The following is a 25,341-nucleotide window of genomic DNA, read 5'->3' as shown; positions in this document are numbered from 1 at the left end:
TTAGGAACGCCAGTGACGGAGTCGCGTTTCGTGCTCTCGATGAACAGGGGTATGGACTGGGACAACGAAGTCACCTGAAAACGAGACGGTATATTACCAGGGTAACGCACTCACAATGCAGCTCTACACGTTGTCGCTTTAACAAACTCGTCGCCGTAGGTCTCTTGTAGCTTTGATATCTGGCACCATTAGCACTGAGTTTCAAGCGAGCGGGATAATCATGAGTGGCCCTCATCCGCGGTGAATCACAGGTGTATACTCCAGTTATACAATCGCTCCACCGCCACACAATCTGACATACGGCTGATCGGATACAGTGACAATGGCACCACTTTCGTGCCGACGTGTTAGTTCTCTATTGCATTATATTTGTGTCTTAGTGACGGCTCACGAATGTTGGCCTCTTTTCAACTCCATGGGAGGAAACTGTTGCCATCAAAACAGGGTCTCGGCACCAAAATGGCTCTATGCACATACCATCTGCTGGATGTCGTTCAGCAACCTCTTGCGCGCTGCCGCCGCTCGTGTCAGACGCCCCTCAACGGTTCGTTTCAGCCTCTGAGATCGCTCCTCCATCTCTTGGGCCCGGTGTTGCTGTTGCTGAACTATTAGGGATTGCGCCACGGTCACGGCTTTACGGTACTCCTCCTGTAGCACAAAATTTGGCACTGTCAGCGACGACTGCAACAGCCACTACATATGCTCTCAGGAGTCGCTGTTCGGCACCATAATTTGCATCCAGCGGTGGTGAAAGATCTCCAACTAGCAGCTCGAACGGCCGGAGAAGAGGCATTCGAATGTTTCGTCAACCCAAGCATGATGTTCACGTGAGCCGTGTGGTAAGAATGGGATTGAGCTGCCGCACCTCACATATCGCGGCCGACCCCGATTCCTTAGACACCGGCAGAGCCGTGAAAGTTAAGGGGGCGCTTACACGGTACACATACCCGTCCATGCAGAGTGAGTTACGGCATGGGAGAGGGGCAAAGCAGAGAACCACACGAGAAACAGGAGAAATATTAGCAGACACCGAATCGGAAATCCTCACAGCTAGGAGTCTACCGATGTGTACCCTGTTGAATGTGCGTTTGTCTAAGGCGATAGGCATTCTGACCGGAATTTGAGACACCCGTCAAGAAACGGTTGGTGTTGCATTTGATAGCCGGCCGCAGAGAATGGATAGCTGCCAGTCTGTCGTCTACTGCAATTCGGATAGTTTCCAAGAGTTTTTGCGCATCTGCGTACCAACAGATTCTCGATTGTCGTTCCCTGACTGCCGCCTTTCTCTCGGATCTGTTAGCAGCAGAATAAGACAGGGCGCTAATGGAACCCGTGAGAGTGTGCAACAGACATCTGGTATGAGCGTGCCAAAAACCCCATGTAATTTAACATTCTTTTCGTCGCTCGTCAAACTCTGCCTGTGCTCCTCCGGACACCCTCAGAAGTTTCCGTGATGCGTACAGAGCCAGTGCCACGGGTCTTGATCTAGAACTTTGATCCGTGCAACCACGCTGCTCGATACAGAACAGCACCTCATGTAGCAGCACTATTCAAAGCCGCTAGTGGCCATAGGATCCCCTGCTCCTTTACGACATCGTCGCATAAAGGAATGTGCCGCACCGTCACTGAAGTAGCTAGATCAATCGCCTTTGCCATAGCGAAAGAGCTCTTCTGCTTAATCTCTCCGCTGATCCATTTGCCAGCGCATAGCTCAGGCGGACCGACTCTATGATGAACGGATGGTGCCTGCCACTGGGGCTGAAGGCCAGTTTCGTCCAGAATCTGAACGGTTCTGGTACCTCGAGAGAACTTGTGCTTGGCGTCTTTGTACCCTTCATGAGCAAAGCATCGCGAATGGGAGAAACTCCAAGCTGCCTCCGTGAAGCTGTTTGTGAACGAATGGTCTATGTGCATTTTGACTGCGGCGCGATTTGGACTGCCACTGGAATAGATGTGACCTCTCAATCAACCCCCGAAGAACAGCGCTTTCACTTGCTTCGTAGCGAAACCGGCCGCAGGATGGCACAGCCGAGGGGGGCTCGGCAGCTTTGGTAGGCGTTTGGACGCCTCAGGGCTCACCACATTTATCTGATAACACATCCAGTGTCGATCCTCCTCTAGGGCCGAATTCCGTTGAACGTTTAGCTGAACATCCTTCAGCGCAGCATTTTGCCCCTCTTGAGCATCGAAGAGTAGCGTTGACAGAGTCCCAAAGAAGCTCGTATGCACTCCGATTTCTTCAGATTCCAGCCTATGAACATCGCGCAGGCGCCCTCACAAAGTGCAACACGCTTGTCAGGCAAGGTCGCCACTTGCTTGCGTCAGCGAGGTTTATTACTTCAGAGGGGATTTTTTTGCCCATCGCTATGGCGCGAACATTGTTGTGCGCTTAAACATAATGAAGCGGTGGCCATGGCCAACTGCTCCTCTGTCACTGGGATAGCTGCGTCTGCAAAGGAGGCACCGGCTACGCGTATCGTCAGCGGCCGGGGCGAGGGCAGGCAAACTTTGCGGACTCGCGAAACTTGTTGAACTCACGCGGGGGTCATAGCCCAGCATTAGGTTCCATCGATGCAGTTTTGCCTACGTGTAGAGGCTAGTACGTGTTAAACGCCTCTGCTCCCGCTTATGGTCCCCAGTCTTACAGCCTTAGTTGTTTGTGGTCGTCCGCAGTACCCTGGGTGCCTTCTGTATTTGTTTTGGCCAATCGCTTTACAAGGTGGGATCGCGAGTCGGCTACTCTGGCATGCACATGGCTGATAAAGCTTGAGGCAGCCTCGGACATGCTCCGTTGCAAGCCTGCCTCTGCGTTTGCCAGGCAGCGTGATAAGTCCCTGACTGCCCTATCACGTTCAAATTGCCTTTCTTTCTTGTCAGCAAGCGCCAGCATAATCTGCAGAGGCCAATGCAATAAGCGATAGTTGCAAGTATCCGTACTTCTAATTTGGAGGTGGCAGTATGCTATGCGGCACGTTTATGGAATTGTTCGTCACCACTTCCACCAGACGTATTTTCGGCAACCCTGGGAAAAAGGGACAGACCTACTCGAAGGAAACACGTGAACTACAAACTGCCATCACCTCCGCACTAGACAAACGTTTGACAAGTGTCTTATCCACAGTATCAAAGCCGAGGTCATTTCACGCTCGGTGACATGAGATGACACCGGTCCTCCGCAATGACTTGTCTCGTTCCGGCGTGTCACCTGGGAAGGTTTTAAAGCACGTTTCACGAGAGGCGATGTTAGGTGAGATTCCAAACAACGCGCTACAGTTGAAATCGAAAGCTACAGCGAACTGGCACTGTCACCGGAAGAGCGCTTCAGCGTACCTTAGTCTTTTGGGAAAAATTAACCAGTGCATCGCAGATGCTGGAGCGATAGCCATCTAGCGCCTGAGTGAACCACACAGGTTGCGTCCTCGATTTATAAGGACTGTGATCTTCGGCAAAGGTGTTACCCAGGAAAACCACCATGAAATAGGTCTAAGATGCCTTAACAAGATGTAGAGCCATTGGCGGAGAAAGGCACGCCCGACAAAGGCGAGGTTGCGTGTCGCGAGTACAACTCCTAAAGCAACATGCTCGGTTTTAGCAGTGGTCAATGATGTGGTAGTGCTCGAATAGTGGAGGGAGAAATGCTGGACCATTTTCGCTGGGAGCTTGTTGCATCCTCGTGAAGCCTGAGGGGTTCTTGTTCGTCGGACATTGCGGTGCTTTACCTTTAGAAGTTTACTGAAACACAAGAACATTTCTTCAGTCATTATGAGAGCTTCTTGACGACCCGTTTCACACAGGTTGACCTCTCTGTCCCTAACATATCTCTGAGCCTTTTGACGAAGCTTCTGCTCCAGTTGATGTCTTTGCTGCAGAAGCTGCAACCGGCTTCTGAAGCATGACTCCGCAGCACCAAGAACTTCCTTCTCCTTATTTGAAAATGTCTCCTGCAAATCCGCTGATACCTGGGGATAGTAACAAATTGAATGACTACGCGCTCTACGTACCTACTACGTTGCTGGAACGTCACATCGCGACGCCTCCAAGCATCAAATCTGTTGCCTTTCGTCCAGATAGTAGCTGCTCCGCAGTACAGAATGTGTCGCGTGTCTTATTGCTGAATTTGGTGAAGGGAGTGTTTATGAAGAGCTTGTAGGCGAGGCCGGGTTGTGGAGGATACGAACTTCCACGTGGATCCCGGCATGCATTTGGCGCTGAAAATCCCCAACAGGTTTAACCACGGTGACAGGCACAACCGCAGGACTTACTTTCTGCTTTTCAGCTACAAAATTTGCCTCAACCTCCGCCACCTCGTCTGCTGTCGTGCATAATGACAAAGACAGTAACGCCTTTTCCTCAAGAGCATTCACGGACACGCAAAGCCGGGCCTCAAATCTGCAAACGTACAGACGAACACACATTTGCGGCGGTTGTGAAGGTATGAAGTCCATTCTCGCTTTCTTTCTACACAGAGAAGTGTCTTCGCGATGAGCTATGCGTTGAAAGAGCACTGTGCGAAACGAGCAAAGTGACATACAGCAACGGCGTATCCCTAACTGTACTGCACACAGCCTGTGCAACGGCACCTCGCGTTTCTATTCCGAAACAAGTGTGATTGTCTTACGTGACTTTCGTTCGTAAACTCCAGTGCTGCTTGAAGTGTTGGTAAGCGTTTTCTATCTGTTTGCGTTCCTCTCTGCATGCCAATTGGAAGGCGGCTTCCTCTTCATGTTCAAGTTGCTGAGCCAGAGTAAAACATTCAAATACGCGTGCGCGTGCTTAGGAAGTTGCCGCAAGCCTCCTCTCCTTCATTCGCCATTCTGTGTCCGCTTCATTAGCCACAGCACGATCCGAAACGCACTGAACCGCAGGTACCCTCGGTGTTAGGACAAGCAATAGAGTTTTCTATAAAACCCTCAGCCCTTTCTCCCCCCATTCCAACTCTACGCTGATACCCGGGGAAGCGCTCCCTCTCGGCGGGCGCCCTGTTGAATGCTGCCCGTTTGCCTTTTGTTGTATTAAGTTCAAGCGTCTTGTTCATTAGAGTGGTGTCTAGTGTCAGACAGTGTGTCGATCATCTCGGCTGTACCGAGAAGCTTGCAGATTGTGAAACGAGAACACGCGGACGTTTTATGGCTTTATCAAGCTCAAGGTGGCAGTCAGGAAGCAAACAAATGTTCACGGTTGCCTTTAGGGATCTAGTTGCTGTTCTGCAACGGAAAGAGCAAGGCCTTACTCCAAGCAGACGTTCTATTCTCCTTTCGTAGCCGGTACAGAGGTCCTCCAGTTGAGCGGCCAGGTGTTTGGATTGTGCTGTTAAGGCGTTTCTTATTCCGTTGCAGCATGCCCCCAAAACCTTTTCGATTTCCTGTCAAGGGCCGGAAGATACCCAGAAGAAAGACTAACAGGCGATAGTATCTGGGACAAGGTGAATTCCCCTTGCTAACCTTCGAGTTTAGGGCTACGTCAAATTTCCTCGAAGCGTTAGACTGGTACCGTATCCTTCTTTGGCAGCTCTGTCTGAGTACGAGCCATAAGCACGGGGGCAAGTCCTGCGCCGATTCGCACGATCAAGTAAGAAAACCCACCCACGCTACCCACAAGAACTCTGCCGCTGCACCTGCCCTTGCTGGGAGACAACTTCCGAAAAACCGAATCTCGTGGGCGAGAAAGCGGCAAATTCGCTAGTGGCTGTCGTGCATAAACGGGTGGACTGACAAACCGGATGAACCCTGTGGTTGCTCACAGTAATAATGTCAAGAACTTTGCCTGCGAATTCAGCGCACGTGGCCTGAGATAGAGCCTCATTTGCTTCAGCGTACAGAATGGCTCCCAGCGCATTGTGCGCTTCCAGGACGGACTTGTGCGCGTTTTCTGAAGGCAAGGGGCAGACGCCAGCACACGGCATCGGTTCCTGCACGACTCACACGCAAGCTCTGGGGCCACGCAGAAACGATCTTCACCCGGGAACCAGTGCACCGCGACTGTCAACGGCCACACCACTCTAAAACGGCGATTCACTACAAAAAACGTGACCATGCAACACTACCCGTGTTGCGACTGCCGACCCAGCTGCACCAGAGCGCTGGATAAAACACCCTGTGTGGATGTGACAATGCCGACACTGGTGTCGGCAGTCAGTTGCCCTCGTTGCAAACGCTGCGCCGGGCGTTGACTCCAGGTTTGCATTTGACACGGTTTGTCCGTCTTCGTCTTCACTAGTTGCAGAGACCAAAGTGTGAGAAACAGTGCCACTGGCGCAAAGAAACCCAGCCCTTACCCGTGCACTGGACACGCTTCTTGTGTTGTTCGTAAGACTCCTGCATCAGTGCCTGCTCCTACAAATACAAATCGGCATTCATGGAAAAGCAATTATACACTTCGCAAATTCAGCACATGTGGACGGCGCCTAGCGGCGATTGGCGCGGTTGGTTACCATCCAATCGAGTGAAGGCTCACCGCTTCAAGAATCAGCTTGTGTTTGTCGTTTGCGAAGTCATCGCGTTCTTGCACCAACGCCTCCTCCAGTGCGTGATGCTCCGCATCTCGGTTGACTTTTTGTACCTGACGAGAAAGGGCAAAGATTGCGCGAGAAGGATCAAAACTCGGCACAGGCTGGACGGCACACGAATGCTTCCGGTGAGCTGCAGCTCTCCGCTTAAGAAAGCCAACATTTGTGCTGGTTTGTGTTGGTTCGAGGGGAGCTCGGTTCGCCTTTGGTGGTGTGCTTCGCACACAAATGCACCGTCAGGAGTTAACTGATGTCTGCCGGCTTTTCAGCCAGAGCACAATACAGGCAGCTTTGTCCCGCCGACAGCAGCTGAAGCAAGCGACAAACCCTGCTCTTGTCTGGCTTTGACCCTAGTCATACAGCCGAGGAAGCGCGTTCTCAATTTCCACTCGATGGGAAAAAGGCCTAAACAGGTCTGGAGGTCTGTGCACGACAAAGAAGCTGGAAGCCAGACTATGCCCGTGCAGCTGGTCTCAGTCTTAGGAACCCTTTACTATCGTTAAGGCCACATTTCTCATCATGGCGGATGAATTGGTTTTTTCGCCTTCTGAGGCTCGTCTTCATGCTTTGTCCGTGACCGGATACGACTTCTCGATACATGTGGAGCACCTGCGGGTGACTGCCTGACACGTCTCAATCCAGGCTGCAGCCCTCTGCATCTCTACCAGCCGCTCGGCTTACAAAGTGTTTCAGTTGGTCCTCGCTCATGGCGACAACAGCGCTGGCATATTCCTGCAGAACAACCATTTTTAAAAAAAGATTACTTAGGGTTTCTTCAGACTAAACATTCTGCGACTGGACTTGGCATCCGCTTCTTCGTGGATATCACCCTCCGCGCCGAACCAGAAAAACGCGAATCGCACAGCATTTGAATACAGAAGACATGTATCTTAAAGTCCTTTTAAGTTCAAGAGGTGGCACAAAGTGAGCCGGTCAGGAACAGTCCATACATTTGTGTGTAGCGACGGGACTGTCTCGAAACGCAGCTCTTTTGTGCCGAGGCTGTGGATGCCGGAGCCCCCGTTGCGACTTGTTCAATCTCGAAACCGCGATGTACAGTCGCCGAGCTCACCTCTTCAATGCCGGGAGTACTCTGTACACGCGCCTTGAAGCGAGCGACTGTTGATGGCAGTTCTTCTGCGCTCCATTCACCTTTTAGTGAAGCGACAAGCTCCTTGACAGCAGCTTCAGGAAGACACACAACTAGCGTTATTCGATGTGAGAATGCGAAAGCACTCTCCGGAAGTGGTCCGGACACAGCGCGTCACCTCCCTATAAAGTTGACTCGGTAGGATGACTTCTGACCTTCCCAACGAAGCTGTCTCTCCAATCGGAACATGCGAAAAAGTGTGGATCTGCGCAGGCCGGGAACCCACTTTTAAATTCGGATCCAATATTCGCTGACGGAGCGAGTCGCGCTTTGGCAATGCATTCGTCCCGTTCCGACGAGGGCTGCGATTCTGCGGTACACTTTTCTGAATTTGCGGTCGCTGCCGCTTCACGCTACGGGCATCCCACAATCATCCACATTTGTCCCGGCAACGCCTCAGTCTTCCTGCGACTGGGATTGGATGAGTCACGATCCACATCCTCGACTTCCTCGTGCTCTTCTCTATTAATCAGTGACAATGAGCTGATCTACTCGGAACAACTACTGGAGTTTCGCCGACGCGTCTGAGGAGACATTGAAGCACCTGTGCTTTTCGTCCTCCTTTTTGGTCCCTCTTTTTACTGACAACCCGACATTTTTGTGACGATGTCGCGCCAACACCTATATGTTCCTGGGAAGAGGAGCCTCAAAAAGCAGGGGCGCCTCCTGGCTGCTCCACCTTTTCTGACGATACGGAAATAGTTGCTAAAGATGAATACAACACCGGACACCTCAGCACACCTGGGAAGCCAGCCGCTCCGACCGAACGAGATCAATCAGACCATCTTTCCGCAGCAGGAACAGGGACGCAGCCACGCCGAGCCTGTACCTGCTGGCCCCCTGTGCGCTCGTCAGCTCCTCCTACAGCAACAGAGCAACAGAGGAGCCCCTGTGCAAACACGCTGCACGCAAGTTTTTCCTCGGAATGATCGAGGCAAAACTGGAAACGCAACAAACAGGATGAGCGAAGGCAGATACGTACCTACTCCGGTGTCAGCATCTCCGGACGTGGAGATTCATTATATTATGCTGTGTTCTAAAACTACCACACGAAAATGTTTTCTGGCTTACAGTTTGGTCCTGAATTCGTCTTAAGAACGTTCCGAGGCCGTGTCGGAAGGCGATCTCTCTGTCTTTCAGCATTTCGTGCCTAGCCTGATGCTCACTGCTGACCGCAGCTACCCTACGTGCATCCAACAATCAGGCAGTGCCGCATTCAAAAGTGAAGATGCTTCTGTCGCTTCGGTTGGCGCCGACAGATATGGCAACGGCGACTTGATGCATTCTGACTACGTGGTTCCCCAACTGCAGAAAGTTGGCAAGAGTCGTCACTGCAGTATCTGCCGGGATGCTACCACAACGCAACTACGCAGGATTCTTTCCGAGTCGGAAAGAGGAAGGCTGGTTCTGCCATCAAGGTACTCAGATCTCTTGACACCTCGGCTACTTACCCCTCCGCAATGCAGTTTTGTATGTTAACCAACTCCACGTATGCAGCCTGGAAGACACGCGGATCGAAATCCTCAGGGACAATGGATCTCTTCTCCTCTGGTTCTCCACGCATACGACATAGCAGAATGTCGCGAACGTATTGGAGTAAGCTGCAGGAGAAAAAAACGCATAGAGGGATACCCGAGGATGTGAGTTTGACGCGCCGCAACGAATGAATTCCTGCATAGGAGAACGGAGTACAACCGTTGCGTTAAGGCAGAAGGAGATGAACACAACAGCATCCAGACTTTTTCACGTATTGGACGTGCACTACTTTACCGGCTGCCGTGTAGCGTAGCACTACGCAACAGAATCGAGCGAGCCACAGACCAGATGTACCTGCGTTTCGGAGAAGTCGTGGTTCCCGCTTCGATAGGGAAGACCCAAAAGTAGCGGCGGAAGAAGTATAGGAAAATGGCGACGACGCTGATCACCGCAATGATGCCTACGCACGCGACGCTGATGGGTACCCAAGCAGGAGTCAGGTGCAGGGTGCCAGCTGCAGCTATTCCCAATGTCTCAAGGGTTTCTCGAGTTTGCGGTTGTGGGTGCTCGAATCCAGGTGGACAAAGTTCGTCTACACCGTCGACAACCTTGACCACACTCTGGAGTAATGCGTTGTCTTGATAGGCAAACGAGTACACTCCGGCCTTGTCAAATGTATACGCAAACATCAACAATTTCACCCCTGCTAAAAGGTCGGTTTGGAGTTTCCTGAAACAGCAGATCAGAAGGTTTGACACCCGACACAACTATGATATAGCTTATGCTGTAGTGTGCAATGCACACCTCGAAAGGAGACAGTAAAGTGTCTTTGGGCAAAACGGAGTCGTGCGCCCGGAAGCGACTTCTACATTAAGTCCCATCCAAGTATCTACTTCTGCCTTAGCATTCTCATAACAAGCTCAGCGGAAAGCCACGTTGTACTGTTCATACTGCCTCGATGAAACAAGGAGCAGCTACCTTGAATTATCTCGAATCCGAATCGTTCACCAAGATGAACTGACACACCACCCGCACGGCTAAAACATCGCGATTATGTGATGCGCATGTTCGACGTTGAAATTTCGATGCACGCAATAGAGAGTGTTGGTTCCCAGGTAGGCCTCTGTGCCTGCCCCCAACCCACATTTTACAACGGCTTTACATCCGACTGAAGACAACACAATCTGGAATGCTGCTTTTCTTTCGTAGACGCCTTTTTACTGTTTACTTGACTGAGCCGAAGGCGTCTGGACGGCTACTACTAGTGCCCGAACTCACACTTCGGTGCGCCATTCAGGTGATCTCCGCTACACTTGAACGCCGCGCCAGACCAAAGAACAACGAGGCACCCGTTCCTAACACCACGTGCGCGTTCTAAGGGACATCATATCCTCTTGTTCAGATCGAGAACTCGTGGCCGGAGCCCCTCGACTATGTGACTTACGTGAATAACCCGTAGTCGAAATCGTCCACTGTGTTTATGGCCACTCTCTTCAAGTAAACAGGATAACGTGGAGCTGATATATTTCCCTCTCCTGGCCGGACCAGCCACGCGACTATCGTTCCGGCCGTAATGCACTGAATCGGATTCAAAATGCCTGAGGCGCCAGATGTGTATTGGGTCGACAGGAATTTGGACGTCTCGAGGCCTGGATGTCTGGATACCGACGCAAAAACATGATCAGCACAAAGCGCTCAGGTACCAACCAATGGCTGCTGCCCGACAAAAACTAGCTTTTGGTGATGTTGACGCCTCACGATGTGCGGTTGCCCGCTATGGCGAAAGCGCCGTCCTATGCGCCAATGTAAATACTCGAGCGTTCGGGTTTAACACGGGGCGCTGCTGGGCAAAAGGCGCTGTCACGAGTTACACCTGGCGTTATCACGCTGTCGGCTAATTCATTGGTGAAAATGCCACCTTTGCTTGAGCCAACGAACACATTAGTTGAATTGAGCAGTCGACGCTGTCCGTTTTGAATTTTCTGCCAACAAACCCTGTACCAAGCAGCAACGCTTTCATCGGGCGGACGACAAGGAAAGGAGCGGGGCTCGGACCTCCTATCTTGGAAAAAAAGTTCTGGGGAGGCTGTCAAACGGGTGCAGCCTTACCGGGAGCTAGCGGCAAAACGAGTGTACGGGGACGTTATTATAGGATGTCTCTGTAAGAGGCTCCGGAGATCAGGGCTTTGGGAAGAAGCGTCGTCGCTTATCCGTTGCTTGAAGATAACTTCGAGATCCCGGGGAGGCCCAACCAGACCTCGAATGCCATCTGCAGGTACCCACACACCGTCAAAGCATCTGTCCAGACAGCCTTTATCTCGAAGTTACGTACTCCTGGACGAGGGATAGATTGCACATAGCTACTAGGTACCCCACAATAGGTGAGCGACAATCGTTGCCTGATACCGTTGGCTTGTGAACAGATCCGTCGGAAGTCCACTGCTCTCCTCCCACCTCCCAATGTCGGTACGACAGTTGAACAGTACACACGACACCGTGGCCGTCATAACGCAAAATACCGACGGAATCACCAAACAAGGCTGGGCGCCCAGTTTGGAAATTCGGACTCGAAACAAAACAAAGAAGGAGAGCACCGAAACACGTGTGCGTCACAAGACAACCCCGTGAGCTCGCAGCACGAGTGTCAGGCTCAAATCTGGATGCCAGTCTGAAATGCAGTTGTACCATTGGTTGCCCACGTCTGTACTGTGCGCCTCGCGCAAATGAACCTCTACCAGGAGAGGAAGGAGCCATAGATGCATTTAAGGGACCAAAGGAACCACATTAGGATAGTTCTTTTTTAGATGCTTCAGTAGGCCAAACGTTAGTGGTCGGTTGGTTTTTCTTGATGGACACAGGCGAACACTCGTGTTGCAAGAACACGTTTCACTCGTCATAGCTATGAGAAGCGCATCACCTTAATGCATACCTTCAGATACTTCCTGTAAGACCACTGTGCAGCCGAGCCCATTATTGGAGCTGCAGTAGGGATTTCCAGCCAGTATTTGCGCATCTCCGAGAAGAGCGTCCAAGGGAAACACAGACGTTTCTACCCCATGGCTGTCAGTGAAAACCAAATTTCCATTGTGGATAATCAGAGCGCCTGCTCGCCGGCGGCAGCTTTCGTCGCAAACCTGCACAAATTGGGATCAGTTCGCTCACGTGCCTCTCATAGACTCGCACGGACTGTCTGCATCCACGCATCCTGCCTCTGAGGACTCGCTTACGCCAACTTTAAAGCGGAGCCTCAGATCACCAAGCAGACAACACTGAGTTTCGATGGCTTAAATCACGGGCTAGTGCAGGACAATGGCCCTCTCAGGCTGCTCATGAAAAAGCCCGTACTGGCAATTCGAACCCGGTACCGCCACTATCTGTACGAGTTAGGGTCCAATTCCAGCAAGGACTCGCGAAGCTCTCGCATCCACTACAACACGCCGACGCATGCAGGCGACGGGCTCCAAGAAGAGTGTCGCACTCGCGCCTGGCACAAAATGCTTGTGCAAAGTGCTTTGCTCTCGTAAGAAGTGAGGGGCGCCTGAGGACAGCCACAGTCCCTGACACCTACTGCATGCTCCACTGTTGTGTCTGTACAAGCAGGTAGTGTCAGTTTTGAACGGAAGCTGTGATAGGTGTTTCTGTGGGGCAAAAGTACCTCTTCGGCTGTAACCAAACCCGCACAGAGACATCGCTGGTAGTCAGGATGGTATGTGCCTCCTTGAGGGCCACATTGCGCATCGCAGAGAACGTCGGGGACAATGCAGTTGCTCTCCGGATCCCGCACCTCGCCATAGTCGCATTCATCGTAAACCTGGAGGGTGGTACAGCATGACAGTTAGAACTCGATGTGAGCCATAGAAACGCAGTCGTAGGATTGAAACGTCCAGACGTGGGGTGAGCAGCATGGACCGGCTCTCTAGTTCCGCCTCTGCTTCCGCGAGCGATCCTCCCGTGGCGGTAGATAGAGGGACTAGCCTCGTGTGTGGTAGCGTGTCGCCTAGATACTGAAGACACAACCTGGCATGCCAGTTAGCCACTCCCTTTCCCCGACAGAACTGTGGCCGATCCGGTACTGCAACGCATTTGATGGGGGGACGTTAGTAGCGGGATTGCACGCTCGGCACAGCAGAGAAAATGCGGAAGCAGGTATAGAGGGGCTCCATTTCTCCAAAGTCCAGTTGCTCGCGGGGCCTTCTTCCGTTCTGGGCGCGTTTTTTGGACACCGTCCAGCTGCCTCAGGCTTACCTCTTCCTGACAGTCAGCCTTTCCATCCTGGTCGGACAGGTCAATGCCGTTCTCGATGTAGATGTAGCCCTTTTGGCAAACACACGTCCGAGTACTTTCCTGGAATATTCTACAATCAGAATCATAGGCGCAAACTGACGGCAAGGGCGGGCTTAGAACAGAGATTAGAAAGCATGATTTATCGGTCGCAGACCGTGTATCTATTCCGGAGTTAGTGTCGGTTTAACAGTCGCTCGACGTGTTCGTGATATTCAACCAGTCGAAAAACAGTTAGTTGCTTCGTGCGGCGTTAACATCTACGGTCCACTATTGTGTCCCCACGACCAGTGTGTATTTTCTGTGAGGAGTAACTCTAAACAGGAGGCTCAGTAATGAAGCGGTGAAATCGGGGAGGCAACAAATTTCCTGTTTCATCCATGTCTGCGGTACGGTTCCCATTAGATCAAAAAGTAAAACCACACTGTACGGACGCAACCAACTGATTTTTTCTTCGCAATCGCATACCTGTTGGTGCCAACACATTGGCAAAGGGATCCTCCAGCAGATGTTGAAGAGCTACCTCCGCAAAATGCGCAGCTCCTTTGTCCAGTGAGAGTACCGACGGAGCCATTCTGACACACCGCACGCCCGTGCCAGCAGTCAGATATCACACATGCTCGGTGTCATATCGTTCGTCGTCTACGGTAATTGCCAAGGAGGCAAATGAGCACAGAGTCCATGTATTGTTCCAGCATGAACCGAACGTGAGAGCTCTGACCAACAAAAATGTGGATCCTGAGGAACAGCAGCGTTTGTTCGCACTTACGCTGCAGCTGAGGCAATCAGATATATTTTCCTTCGCTGCGTACGGATTGTATGTACCAGCTGGACACGGTATTGCCTCAAAGGAGCCTTCGGGACAGTAGTGTCCAGGAGGACACCTCTCCCCCTTTTCCTTCACAGCGTCCGTTGGGTACCTGATTCACAGCCGTACCATTCTTGCGACAGTACGGTGTCAAAGAAATGGATTTGCCCGGTATCGAAACCGTGTCTCGGTCCGGACCGTGTGAGGCGCTGCAGGCGTCAGTGGGTCCGTGCAATTAAAGCTCTAACTTCAGAAACAAGGTTGCATCTTGCTTTCAGCTAGCAGCGCGGCAGCGATAACGGCGAAGCAGATGCGACTTCCAGCAACTTGCCGGAACGGAGGTGTTTTACAGTCTAAAGGTTTCGGCTGCACACAGTGCACTTGGATCACCGGATAACCTCCCTGCTTGTTCCCGTTGTCTGGCAGACGCCACCCTCCTAAACCACCCGTTTCCTGTCTCTACTTTACAGATATCAAGCCTCGAGGTCTACACTGAATACCTGCAGCCGAGCTACGTTTGTGCTCCGATGGTTCAACCGCGCTGGGGCATACGCTTGTGAAGGCCACGCATGACCACCTACTCATGTTTTGCTTACATGGTTGAACATCCTTCGTAACAAAGGTGTCCCCCCCCGCATGGACTGCAAACATTGCTGTCGCCTTGTTCTCGGAACGTTCCCTGCATGCAAGAAATGACAACCAGGCTGCCTCGCTTACTTTTCATTTGAAAGCAAAGCTCGGAACGCCACGTCGCTCTCCTGGAAAGTGTCACTGCCTAGCGCTTCTACACAGCGACACACGCTCGTGTAAGGTGGTGTCTGTAAAGCTCAACTGACTTTTGGACAGAGCCTGCAGCCTCCTTGGACCGTGTATCTCTCAGCGGAGATGAGATTCGAAAACATGCCTCGAAAAGCAAACACCGAGGCAGAGGCAAGCAAACAGGCGAGCAACACAAGCGTGATTCCTTATCCTCACAGGGTTGGAAGCATCAGGGCAATCTCGAGTATCAATAAATCACCAAAGCCATGAAACCATTGACTGCACAAGCTGTCTGCCGTGGATAACTAAACACCTCTATGAAAGCCGAATCGGCTGAAAGTATAATGCGACGGCTGTCCGACTCACCTGCCGGACACGGCTCGGGGAACTGCGCCCCCACTGGGCAGTACGTTCCAAGGGGGCATTCCAAGGCTTTTCCTGTTACACCTGGACAGTAGGAGCTTGCTGGGCAGCTGGCGGGTTTGATGGCCCCTTCGGGGCACGAGAAACCCGCCGGGCACGGCTGGGGCACAGACGTGCCTTGGGGACAGTACGTGCCCGCAGGGCATACGCCTGTGGGATGTGCCGACCCTCGAGAACAGAAATAACCCGCTGTTCGAACAGCACACAGCGCAACACAGCAGCGTGTGACCGTCACCTGCATTGCGCCGTTCTCCTAGCCCTTGCATTCTAATGTCTTTGGCGCAGCGTGGGAGTAGCGCCGGTGGAATGAAGCCGCGCTCGGTCGAGCGACGGGGCACAGTGACACCGCGAATTGAACGGTGTTGGAACCATTCCCTGTGGATTTGGATGAGCCAGTAAATGTTTAGCATCTACGCCACCAGACGTGGCAGTGGCGCAAATGACAACCTCGTCAGCGTCTCCTGTGTGCTCCATTTTCTACAAGGCACACACCTGAGCACGGGACACAGTGACTTGGATCCTTGCTACCCCGTGATGGGGCGTAAGTGCCCGCAGGGCAGGGATACGGCCTTCCTGTTCCAGGGGGGCAGTAGTGACCTGCTGGACACACATTGCTGCTTGCCAAGGCGCCTTGGCCAGCTCCACAGTAGTAGCCTGAATCAGACAGGAGAAGATAAAAAACGACTACTCATAGTCGGCACAACCCTTCGGAGCAGACGTGAGTTGCTCATGGATAAGGCCTTGCATCGATGCACCTCGGCGGACTGGGCAAACAATCTGCACGGTAGGCTCTGTCTCCTTCATCCACTGTGTACACACTGACCAGCGAGGTGCCCATCCCTCGATTACAAGAATGAGTTTATTTCTGCTACCAGCAATGACATCCCCGTCACGGAACAGCAATCATCACCAGGACCGCGAACATCCTGCTTCCTGGCGTGGGTGGTGGTTCATATGTTGGAATGACTCTCGATCGCTCGCGCGCAACGCGGAAAGGGGCTGACTACGGTTACAAACCTGGAAGGCACAAACGGCAGGCACCGGATTCAGACTCCTTCTCCGCGGAGCTATAATGCCGTTCTGGGCAAGGTGTCGGGTAACGGGAACCCGCGGGGCAATAGTGACCCGTGGGACAAGGAGCCGGCTTCAGAGCTTCTGGGCAGTAAAATCTGGTGTACAAGTACAACACAGGTAACCTGCAGGTGACTAGACACATTTATGTCCCTGTTTCAGTCAGCGGCGCTTCTAATAAGCAGTGAAGATTGTGCGTTTCGTTGGGCTGCATAGCAGCCTAGTCAGCTAGTTATATCGTTCGGGACAACGATGGCTAAGCGAGTGACCGATTCAATCAAAGTAACGCATACAAGCGGGCGTCATGGATACGAGAAGGTTGCTCAGTGAAGGCATCTTCTATGGTGGCCCTTCTGTCATTGCGACAGCTACTGCTACGGGGCTGCGTATGCTCTCTCTGCGTCCCAACAGTCTCAACACAGGCCGCTTTTCGAGGCTCCCCTGCTTTACAGAGGCGTCTGGCGATGGTGTGTATCTAAGAGAGCAAGCAGAAGTATTTTCTTACCCAGCAGGGCACTCAGAGCAGTCAACTGAGTACCGACCGCCGGTGGCAACGCGGGACGATCCTTTTGGGCATGTCTCAGGAGTTGTGACGCCACCTCGACAAAAATGTCCTGCTGGGCAGGGAATTCCGCCATACCTGCAACAGTGCATACCATGCAGCTGAAGCCTTTGCAAAAACGAACCCGTCACACGTATTCCGTCAGCAACCCACTCCAGCATCCTTATTAACAGATTCCGAGGTCGGGAGTCGTGGACCAAAACGGGCACGGCTCCGCGTGCTATCCGAACTGACCCCATGCACATTTGACACTGCAACCAAACGTGACTTCTCACAAGTCCTCAGACGACTGAAGATACCTACTGTATTGCACCCCCTAGAATTCCGTCAGCTTCCTTGAAATGGATCTGACGTTTTGAGGTTAAGAAAAGCCTGATGATTTGAACTGGAGAGGAAAATGTGATGCCCCTCTTCCACGGCCATGGACGTGGAGGCAGCGGCGAAATGCTTACAATGCTTGACCACTTGCCCAATTGTCGGCACTGATGATCTGGTACTTCCCGCTTGCGAGTGCATCCGCTGGTATATAAGGGTCTCCCCGACCTTCTAGCGCATTTGGATGAGCAAACGCGTTGCCACGAGCACACAGGTACCTGCAGTCATCCCGTGCGGCACAGCACGCCGAACAGCTCGCCGACCATATCCACGAACAGCGTACTACTGTCGACTTAACAGAAAAGAGATTACATACCAATGACAGTAGGTCCATGTACCTTAAGGCCGATTGCCAAATGCGCAAAGGAGTCGCCTCCATTAACGCAAACCTGATCTACGAGTAGCCCATTGCTGCTATCTGTTAGCCGTTCGCTGCTTAGCATTGGAACATTCGTTGTGACTCATGTTGATTACCTTCGTTGGAAATGGAGCTCCCTGAAGTGGAGCGTCTCTTCTCACTCAATGGCAGAAGGCAATTGACGCACACATCACTTCAGTTATTCGAGAACCGTGCATAATGTTTTCTTGTTTCAATCTTTACGCCAATGCGGTACGCTTACAGCCACCGTACGAGTGTGGCGTGAGGGCGGCCATCGGAAGACAGGTATCCAACCAACGGATCTGTCTGAAGCGGTTCTCTCTTGTTTGTTGAATATAGTTTCCCTGTGGCACCAGTGGACAACGATCTGCGTAGGACATACCCAGCAGCGCAGTCCCCAGCGATGATGCCTGCTCGGCAGTACTTTCCATTTGGGCATGGACTGCAATCAGAATCCAGGTCGCTCGGTACGTTTCCGTCGCTGCTGACGTTGAGATAGGAACCAGGGGGGCAAGCTACGCCGGCATAAGACCCAGCGGGACAGACCTGAGCGGAGTCAGGAAGTGAGACGGGTGAAGCAACGCCAACAACGGAACATGGCCACAGCTTCTCGCCTATAATAAGCCTCTGGCGGGTAAGCGAAGAAAATCGAGCCTTGCGTGGGCCCACGTCATTTCTGCCGCAGAAGTGCCATTCGGTAACATATTCGATGAAAACGTGACTCCACACACAAAGTGCATCGGTCTCGGACAGTGACGCAGGATCATCCCACGAGACCTGCAGGGATGATCTGCCAACTGAGCGTCATGGCCCGGGTCCACCGACAACCTCTAATAGGATGGCTACTTCTCGTCGAGATACGCCGCGCGGAATGTTAACTCCTGAAGTGGCTTTCCCATCTCAGGGAAGGCAGCCTCCTACCTGGCCTCGAGGACAGCTTGCAGGCTGCGGGCTGTTTGTGTAGCATCTGAACAATAAAGGCGAAACACCACACTGAAACTTCCAGGGGCTCGAGATGGTGTTGGCAGGGGATGGAAACTCCATACAAGAAGTCTACCGGACATGGCGCAGCGAACTAGCCAGACTAGCTCCTCAGGGTTGAGTGACAAGACAGAGGCGTAACTCCTGTGTCTTCCCCGGTTTTGTGTGATTGCGGTACTGCCTACCCCAGGCACTGGTTGAAACTACTTATACAGGCGTCAGAGAAGGGGCAGATGTACACGGTAGGCGTAAAGTGCTTGATTGCGCGAGCGCAAAACGCCGGCACCAACGCAAGGAGAAGAGGCGTTTGAAGCTTACGCGGAACCAGCCGGACAGGCCTTGCATTCTCCCTGTCCTGCGGCATCAGTAAATTGTCCATGCGGACATGCTTTCGGGGCGAACGAACCCGCGGGGCAGTACCAGCCAGGAGGACAAGGGCCTCCCGTGACTCCGTCTGTCGGGTTCGGTACTGCAGCTGATTCCAGACAGTAGTACCCTGAGACGCAGCGCATTGCCAGAGACCACAGCATCGCCGGAGCGGTCACTGCTTTCGGATACAAAATGACGCTCTAGTCAACGCCACCTTTGTTCTCTGCCGAGCGAGTAGCTGCCGGAAAACCATTTCCGTGAACCGTTGAATTCGCTATTGGCAAAAACAAAGAAACGGGTCTTATAGTTTCTCTAGTACAGGCAATATAGGGAAAAGCCAGGCACACCCCAGTGGGGCCCTCGAGAGCGTGCGACCGAGGAGGAGCAAGAACAAACAACAAAGCTGAACTGCTTCAACGTGCCTGGAGCGCAGTCGCCGGAGGGTTTGACGAGACCCGCCCGACCGCAATATTTTCCGGGCTGGCAAGGTTTACAGGAGGAAGCGAATGGAGAGTCCTGGCAACAGGCAGCACGGAACACATTCCCAGTTCACAACGCTTTGCTTGTGGAGAGTCATACGGCGGAAGCTTCGGCAGTACACTGCCAGCAACGCGTATGCGGCGTTCCGAGACGCTGGTATGTAAGGCCAGGGAAAGAAAGTATCGCAGCCAACACCCGGATCATATTGATGAGGCACTGGCCAGCTCAGCACCAATGTCCTAGATGAATGCCCGCCCAGTACGGTGGCTGCACGAGTACTGAGAAACGCGGTAATCGATTTCTACTAATTTTGCACCGTCTGCCTCTCCAGCTGCATGGTGCAGGAAACCGGACCACACGCAATTTGAACGGCAGTTGTGTGTTTGTCCATTCCCTTTTGGTACATTCCCAGAGGATCGTAGTTGGGGATGGAAGCGAAGCCGGCGGTTTTAGAAAACAACCCCTTCGCACAGATACTATCCCCTCTGGGCTAATGAGCTTAGCCTACCTGATACGTTCCTGCAGAACAGGCGGTAGGTTCGTGCGTCCCAGGAACGCAATAATGCCCTGGCGGGCATGCGCCGAAACGGGCTTCGCCACCAGGTACAAAAACGTTGTTCGAAGGCCGGCTTCCGACCGCTCCTCCCCCACATACGTATCCTTCTTCGCAAAGGCTGGAGGGTGAGTTGAGGGCACTGTTATCACAGTAGTATCGGGGTGTGCAAATGCTGCAGACACTCGCTCCTTTATCCGACGTAAATGTTCCTGGAGGACACGGCCGCTGAAAAGAAGAGCCTTCGGGGCAGAAGTGCCCTGTGGCACATTGCTTGTCCACCAGCGCTGTCTTCGACTTGTCGCAATAGTAGCCGGCTGTGCATCGCGTGCACTCCACTTGACCCTGACTGCTGAAGGCCCCCGGAGGACAAGGCTGGCACAGAACGCACAGGACGAAGAGCCATACGCATTGGGTTCAGCTGGAAACCAGACAGCTGCAACAGACCTACGCATGCGTACATGCGGACGTTCGCGGAACTGCCTGTGGTCGTCATACTATCAGGATCTGGGGGCCAGGCGGCAATCCGATTCCCTGGAAACCGTCCTTCACTCCCAGACCCCATGCTCCTCGCTGGTGATTACCTTCTCCTGGTACGAGCCTTCGGGGCAGTAATGCCCCGCAGTGCAGATGCCGCCCTGTTGTGGTTCTGCAGGCCAAGCCGATTCTGCTGCAGTAGTGCAGTAGTATCCGGAACCGCAAGGGACGGCTTCGCCTTTGGACGGGCAGGCATACCCTGGTGGGCATGGGGTGCATTCTCCGCTGGCTTTCGCGCCTTCGAACGCCGCGTATGTTGCTCTGAGAGACGGATGCATACACGCAGTGATCCTTCAGAGCGATGTGGGCGCGCGTTCACGTCTGTGGGGAAATGCCAGCAGGCAATGGCATAGGGAGGGTACAAAAACAAACGATTTGGTGCCACTTCGTGCGGCCGTGTTCGTCTTCTGCCTTTTCCATCGTTGTCACTACATTTCGGAATCATGCCAAAACAGAAAGACCTCCTGTTCTTCCCAGCATCCCCTGCGTCGTTCTTGTGGTCATACGAAAAAGAAACGCCGTCCTCGGCGTCAATGAAGGCAAAGCCAGATCAAGGTGATCTAAGACATGACGCGCGCAACACGTACAAGCCACAGGTAAGAAGAAGGGGTGGAACCAGTGCCGCGACAAGGAGGAAAATTCGAAAGCGAACCATACTTTGGGCACGGTATTGGAGCAGGAGTGCCTGCTGGGCAGTAGTACCCTTGCGGGCACAGACCATTAAGAACCACTGGCGGAGCGTCGAGGTCTGGGTTGACATCGCCTGTAAACGGGGCTTCTAGCCACGAGCCCTCCCAGCAGATATGTCCCTGCAGAAGCACGCAAGCAACCCTCGGCCTACCGAAGGGATTCAAGTACACCGCCCCGAACGGTGGATACTCACCCATGCCATATCACATGAAGAATAGCAACAGTCGCTGGCATTCGAGCCACGCACATCGCCAACGGCATTTTACGAGCTAACAAGCAAACCGCACCCTGTTATGAAAATGAATCCTATGTGCAACGGCTGAAACGCGCATCTCACTGCTGAGCATGGACCACTGTCTGTGGTCAACCCTCGTTCTCCGCAATATTTCCCCGCAGGACACGGGGTGCATTCTGAAGCAGAGGCGAGCCCGGGCTTGCTTCCAATGGTTCCAAGGGGACACGGGAATGCGTCATCGACCGCAACTCGTCCTGGGCAGTAGAAGCCTTCCCTGCATATCTGTCGTCATCGGCAAAGCACATGAGCGCGTTGGGCACTTCCAACCTATCTTGAAGAGGCTCTCTCGCCTCGTTTAGGCTGAGTTGCCTCACAGCGACAGGGCTGAGCCATCCTCTGGCACGCCCTAGCAAGCCTCGCACTTGCGCACAAGCTGGAACAACAAAATGTATCGGCGAATACACTGCTTCTCAGAGGCACTAGCCAAATCAAGGGCGACGCATGACACCCTCAAACAGGAGGCCATCTGCGCGTGATGCAGACGCAAAAATATGGACTTTAGGTGGACTCAAATCCTTCCCCATACTTTGCAGTCAGCTGTCTCCCATCACTTACCTGCATTTCGGTCTGGCCGCCAGGACACTGGTGTCCAGGTGGACAGGCCTTGCATTCGGTTTGTCCTTGCTCGTCTTGATACGTCCCTGGAGGGCACGGTGTGGCGCGGAGTGCACCTGATGCCCAAAATGCGAAGCAACATGGAAAGGCAATCGCGCAACTGATATTTCAAGTGATGCGCGATTTTGCTCAACCGATTCCCCGTAGCGACATGCCAGGAGGCTCCGTCTTGGCAGGTTCAGGACAATCCAACGAAGCGTTATGCTAATATGACACAGCGACGAGAGCATCAGGAAACCCATACTGTTTTCAGCTAAACTGCTCACACGAAGACAAAGTCTCGAATAACTTATCTGTGATGAAATACGTCTTGTAAGGGCTGAGCTGCGAGTCTCTTCGGATGAGAGTGTCCAGTCGGAGACACTAGCGGCGACTAACATCTGAATCGTCGTCTTTGTCAAAACGCTATCATCGTTCTTGTTTGGGCGAATGCAGAAGGACTGCCCCCCGCCGTTTTCAAGCTTCATCACTTCATCAACGCGTTTCCCCAGCAGCGGGAAACGCGTTGCACATGTCCACGACGAGGGGCCAACACGGTAGGGGGAATATCTGGACCTACCGGGCAGCGGTGTCCCGTACAGTTCGATCTCGGCAACAAAAACCTGGTTCTGATTGAATGCCACCTGAACTTTGTTAGTATACACGTCCATGATACTACCTTCAGCTTCACGCTGGTCATTATTTTCGACCGGGATGCTTGCTTGAAGCCACTGTGAGGCCTGCTCGTTCCAGGCTAGAATTGAAAAAGACCTTGCAACCTGTTTGGATTCACAGAACAAGGGTTATATAGTAATAGATCTCCGTTGGCGACTCTGCAGCTCTTAGATTGACTCGCCGCCCCCCACATTCACGTTCTCGAATTCATACGGAAATTTGGAAATACCATGAAGCGTTGATAACGTACTTCGACGACGCTCCAAGTCCAAGGGCTGCTCGTCCAGCAGTTTAAAAAATGCGAAGCTGCTACAGCCTGGCTAGCCTTCCCCAGATCCTTGCTAACTCAGACGTAGTGTCGAGGAACAATAATGGAACCAGGATCCCCAGCTACTCGACGCAAACCGGTCCTCGAAATTGCTTTGGCTTCTGGAGTTTCTGATTCGATAACACACAACCCACCAACAGGAAAACCAGGAAAACTCACGTTTGCGCCCGTGGTATCTCCAGAGTAGATCCTGTATTTGCTGATGACGTAGTACGCGTCTAGCTCGAGTTCCACTCCATGCGAGCCGTCCGGTGTATTCTTCGACAGCCACCCTTGTGCAGCGCTGGCCGCCCCATCGACTGCCTTCTCAGGCCTGTTTGGGTCCACCCAGTCTCTTCTGCTTGTGGTACTGATGCGTGTGTTCGCTGCAACGTTGCTGACGTCTGCAAAGCGTAAAGGGTTTGCAAACACAGGGCAGAAGGGGATTCTCGAGTCAACCAGTTCTGCGGCTGAGCGAGGCATCCTCGAACACTTTATTTGTCGAGTCGAGTAGGATTCTCCCCCTCTTCCGTAGTTGATCATACCCGTCTCTTTCTCGCTGCTTGCCTTCTTGCGTGAAGGAACAATATCGTACTCCTCAGAAGAGTCAAAGACGCTGCGTGTTTTATCTGGTTATAAGGCGGCGTCCTCTGCCGGCGCTCTCTAGTTGGCGAATCACCCTTTACGCTAGATGGTTTGGGCACCACCCAGGACGCCAGTTTCATGGCGTGGTCAAAAACATTTTGTTGGTCGCATACCATCCGACGTCCATAGTGCCGCGAGATACATGGTCGGTGCCGGCGCTGTGCGAGAAAACACTGACTTCTAGACTGAGGCAGGTGATATGCAACAACCGTCAACGTAGTGCACCGGTGCGTCTCTTACAAGAAAATACACCAGGGAAGGAAGCGAGCAGCTGATGCTTCTGACAACGTGTCCAGCCCCTCCACAGTGGAGAACCCCCAGTGGTCACATTTCGAGTTCTTCATCGCCTCCCCGCGAAACCACATGCCTTCCTCCGGCGACGCAAGTGGACTGTGGAACCCTACCTTCTTCCCGGTCGCAGTAATGCTTAGCTGGGCATTGCTTCTCTGTCGGTGAGGTTGACCCTTGCGGGCAGAAGTACGCTTTTTCACAACGTCCAGAAGGCACCACTTGGCCTACCGCTTGGCAGTACATTCCCGCCGGACAGGGGATGCATTCCGAGACTTTCCGGCCGCCTTTGTACGGCATGAAAGTTCCTATGGAGACCGCAGCAAGAGCCTCACTCCAGGGTCTAGCCAGGTAAATGAGTTTCCTGTCACAGCCTGGTTTCAGCGACAGAGACTTTGGCGGCAACGTCCACATCCCTACTCTGTTCCGACAAATGCTCAGCCCCCGCCAGAGGCCGTCGCCCACTGCGGGAGGAAGCCAATGATACGGGGGGAGTGGGACGCCCCTGGGCCACTACGGTCTGCACGATTGCATATCGGTATAATTCAAAATCACTAGTTGATTTCCAGTACAATTATGGACATCTTCGTGAGGCTTCATGCGTTTGCTCACACGTGTAACTGTCGTATGCAGCTAGTTGGATGGATGCAAATGACGTTCATGGAGATACAGTCAATGGCCATATGTCATGATTACCGCTGACCGAGCAGGTGTCGATCCACAGAACACTTTGTCAGGCTGCTAACAACGTCCTGAGTGTGTCCGGCGCTTGTCGTGTGGTAGATCCCTTACCTCCCTGCATTGCGGAGAGGATCGTGTGTATTGGCTCAGCGCTGCTGTAATCGCGACTGCCGGTCTTCCTATGCCACGTTTAAAAACGGAGACGCACCTGGAGGGCAAGGCTCTGGCGCCACATCAAGGAAGCGAATCGATGCACCTAGCGAGAGCCGCCGGAGGCCGTTGGGGGTCGCGTCCCCAATCAGAACGTCAAATAGTTGACCATCAACCTTGAAGGCAGCCATAATCCAGCACCACATCCCTTTCCTCGAATGAGGTTCTCGGGACAAGTGACGCCCTTTTCTCTCTGCAATGCACCGTTCTCTCTCAAACGTTCTGTTCATCTGAATGCAGTGTTGAT

The 25,341-nt window shown here is 52.9% G+C and overlaps 1 protein-coding gene across 1 annotated transcript in view; it reads right to left on the bottom strand.

Annotated features, from left to right (window-relative positions):
* The window catches only part of NCLIV_049760 (hypothetical protein), a gene marked incomplete at both ends in the record, with an annotated part of 62,738 nt that overhangs the window by 8,096 nt on the left and 29,301 nt on the right, over positions 1–25,341 (bottom strand). The window contains 31 exons of the mRNA XM_003884528.1: positions 478–648; positions 4,263–4,389; positions 4,619–4,734; positions 5,741–5,868; positions 6,275–6,332; positions 6,454–6,558; positions 7,187–7,237; positions 8,397–8,516; positions 8,727–8,838; positions 9,107–9,256; positions 9,486–9,860; positions 10,576–10,788; positions 11,241–11,400; positions 12,061–12,265; positions 12,787–12,942; positions 13,377–13,485; positions 14,938–15,004; positions 15,346–15,591; positions 15,895–16,056; positions 16,979–17,136; positions 18,172–18,273; positions 18,711–18,756; positions 19,089–19,266; positions 20,128–20,547; positions 20,757–20,970; positions 21,367–21,518; positions 22,250–22,365; positions 22,869–23,028; positions 23,451–23,674; positions 24,320–24,667; positions 25,093–25,210. Of these exons, the coding sequence (XP_003884577.1) occupies positions 478–648; positions 4,263–4,389; positions 4,619–4,734; positions 5,741–5,868; positions 6,275–6,332; positions 6,454–6,558; positions 7,187–7,237; positions 8,397–8,516; positions 8,727–8,838; positions 9,107–9,256; positions 9,486–9,860; positions 10,576–10,788; positions 11,241–11,400; positions 12,061–12,265; positions 12,787–12,942; positions 13,377–13,485; positions 14,938–15,004; positions 15,346–15,591; positions 15,895–16,056; positions 16,979–17,136; positions 18,172–18,273; positions 18,711–18,756; positions 19,089–19,266; positions 20,128–20,547; positions 20,757–20,970; positions 21,367–21,518; positions 22,250–22,365; positions 22,869–23,028; positions 23,451–23,674; positions 24,320–24,667; positions 25,093–25,210 (5,067 nt within the window). The remainder of the gene's footprint in view (positions 1–477; positions 649–4,262; positions 4,390–4,618; positions 4,735–5,740; positions 5,869–6,274; positions 6,333–6,453; positions 6,559–7,186; positions 7,238–8,396; positions 8,517–8,726; positions 8,839–9,106; positions 9,257–9,485; positions 9,861–10,575; positions 10,789–11,240; positions 11,401–12,060; positions 12,266–12,786; positions 12,943–13,376; positions 13,486–14,937; positions 15,005–15,345; positions 15,592–15,894; positions 16,057–16,978; positions 17,137–18,171; positions 18,274–18,710; positions 18,757–19,088; positions 19,267–20,127; positions 20,548–20,756; positions 20,971–21,366; positions 21,519–22,249; positions 22,366–22,868; positions 23,029–23,450; positions 23,675–24,319; positions 24,668–25,092; positions 25,211–25,341) is intronic.

This window comes from Neospora caninum, chromosome X, assembly GCF_000208865.1.
Source record: "Neospora caninum Liverpool complete genome, chromosome X".
NCBI classification, from domain to species: domain Eukaryota; phylum Apicomplexa; class Conoidasida; order Eucoccidiorida; family Sarcocystidae; genus Neospora; species Neospora caninum.
Note: the sequence above shows the minus strand (reverse complement) of the source record. Positions and strands in the feature narration are given on the sequence as shown.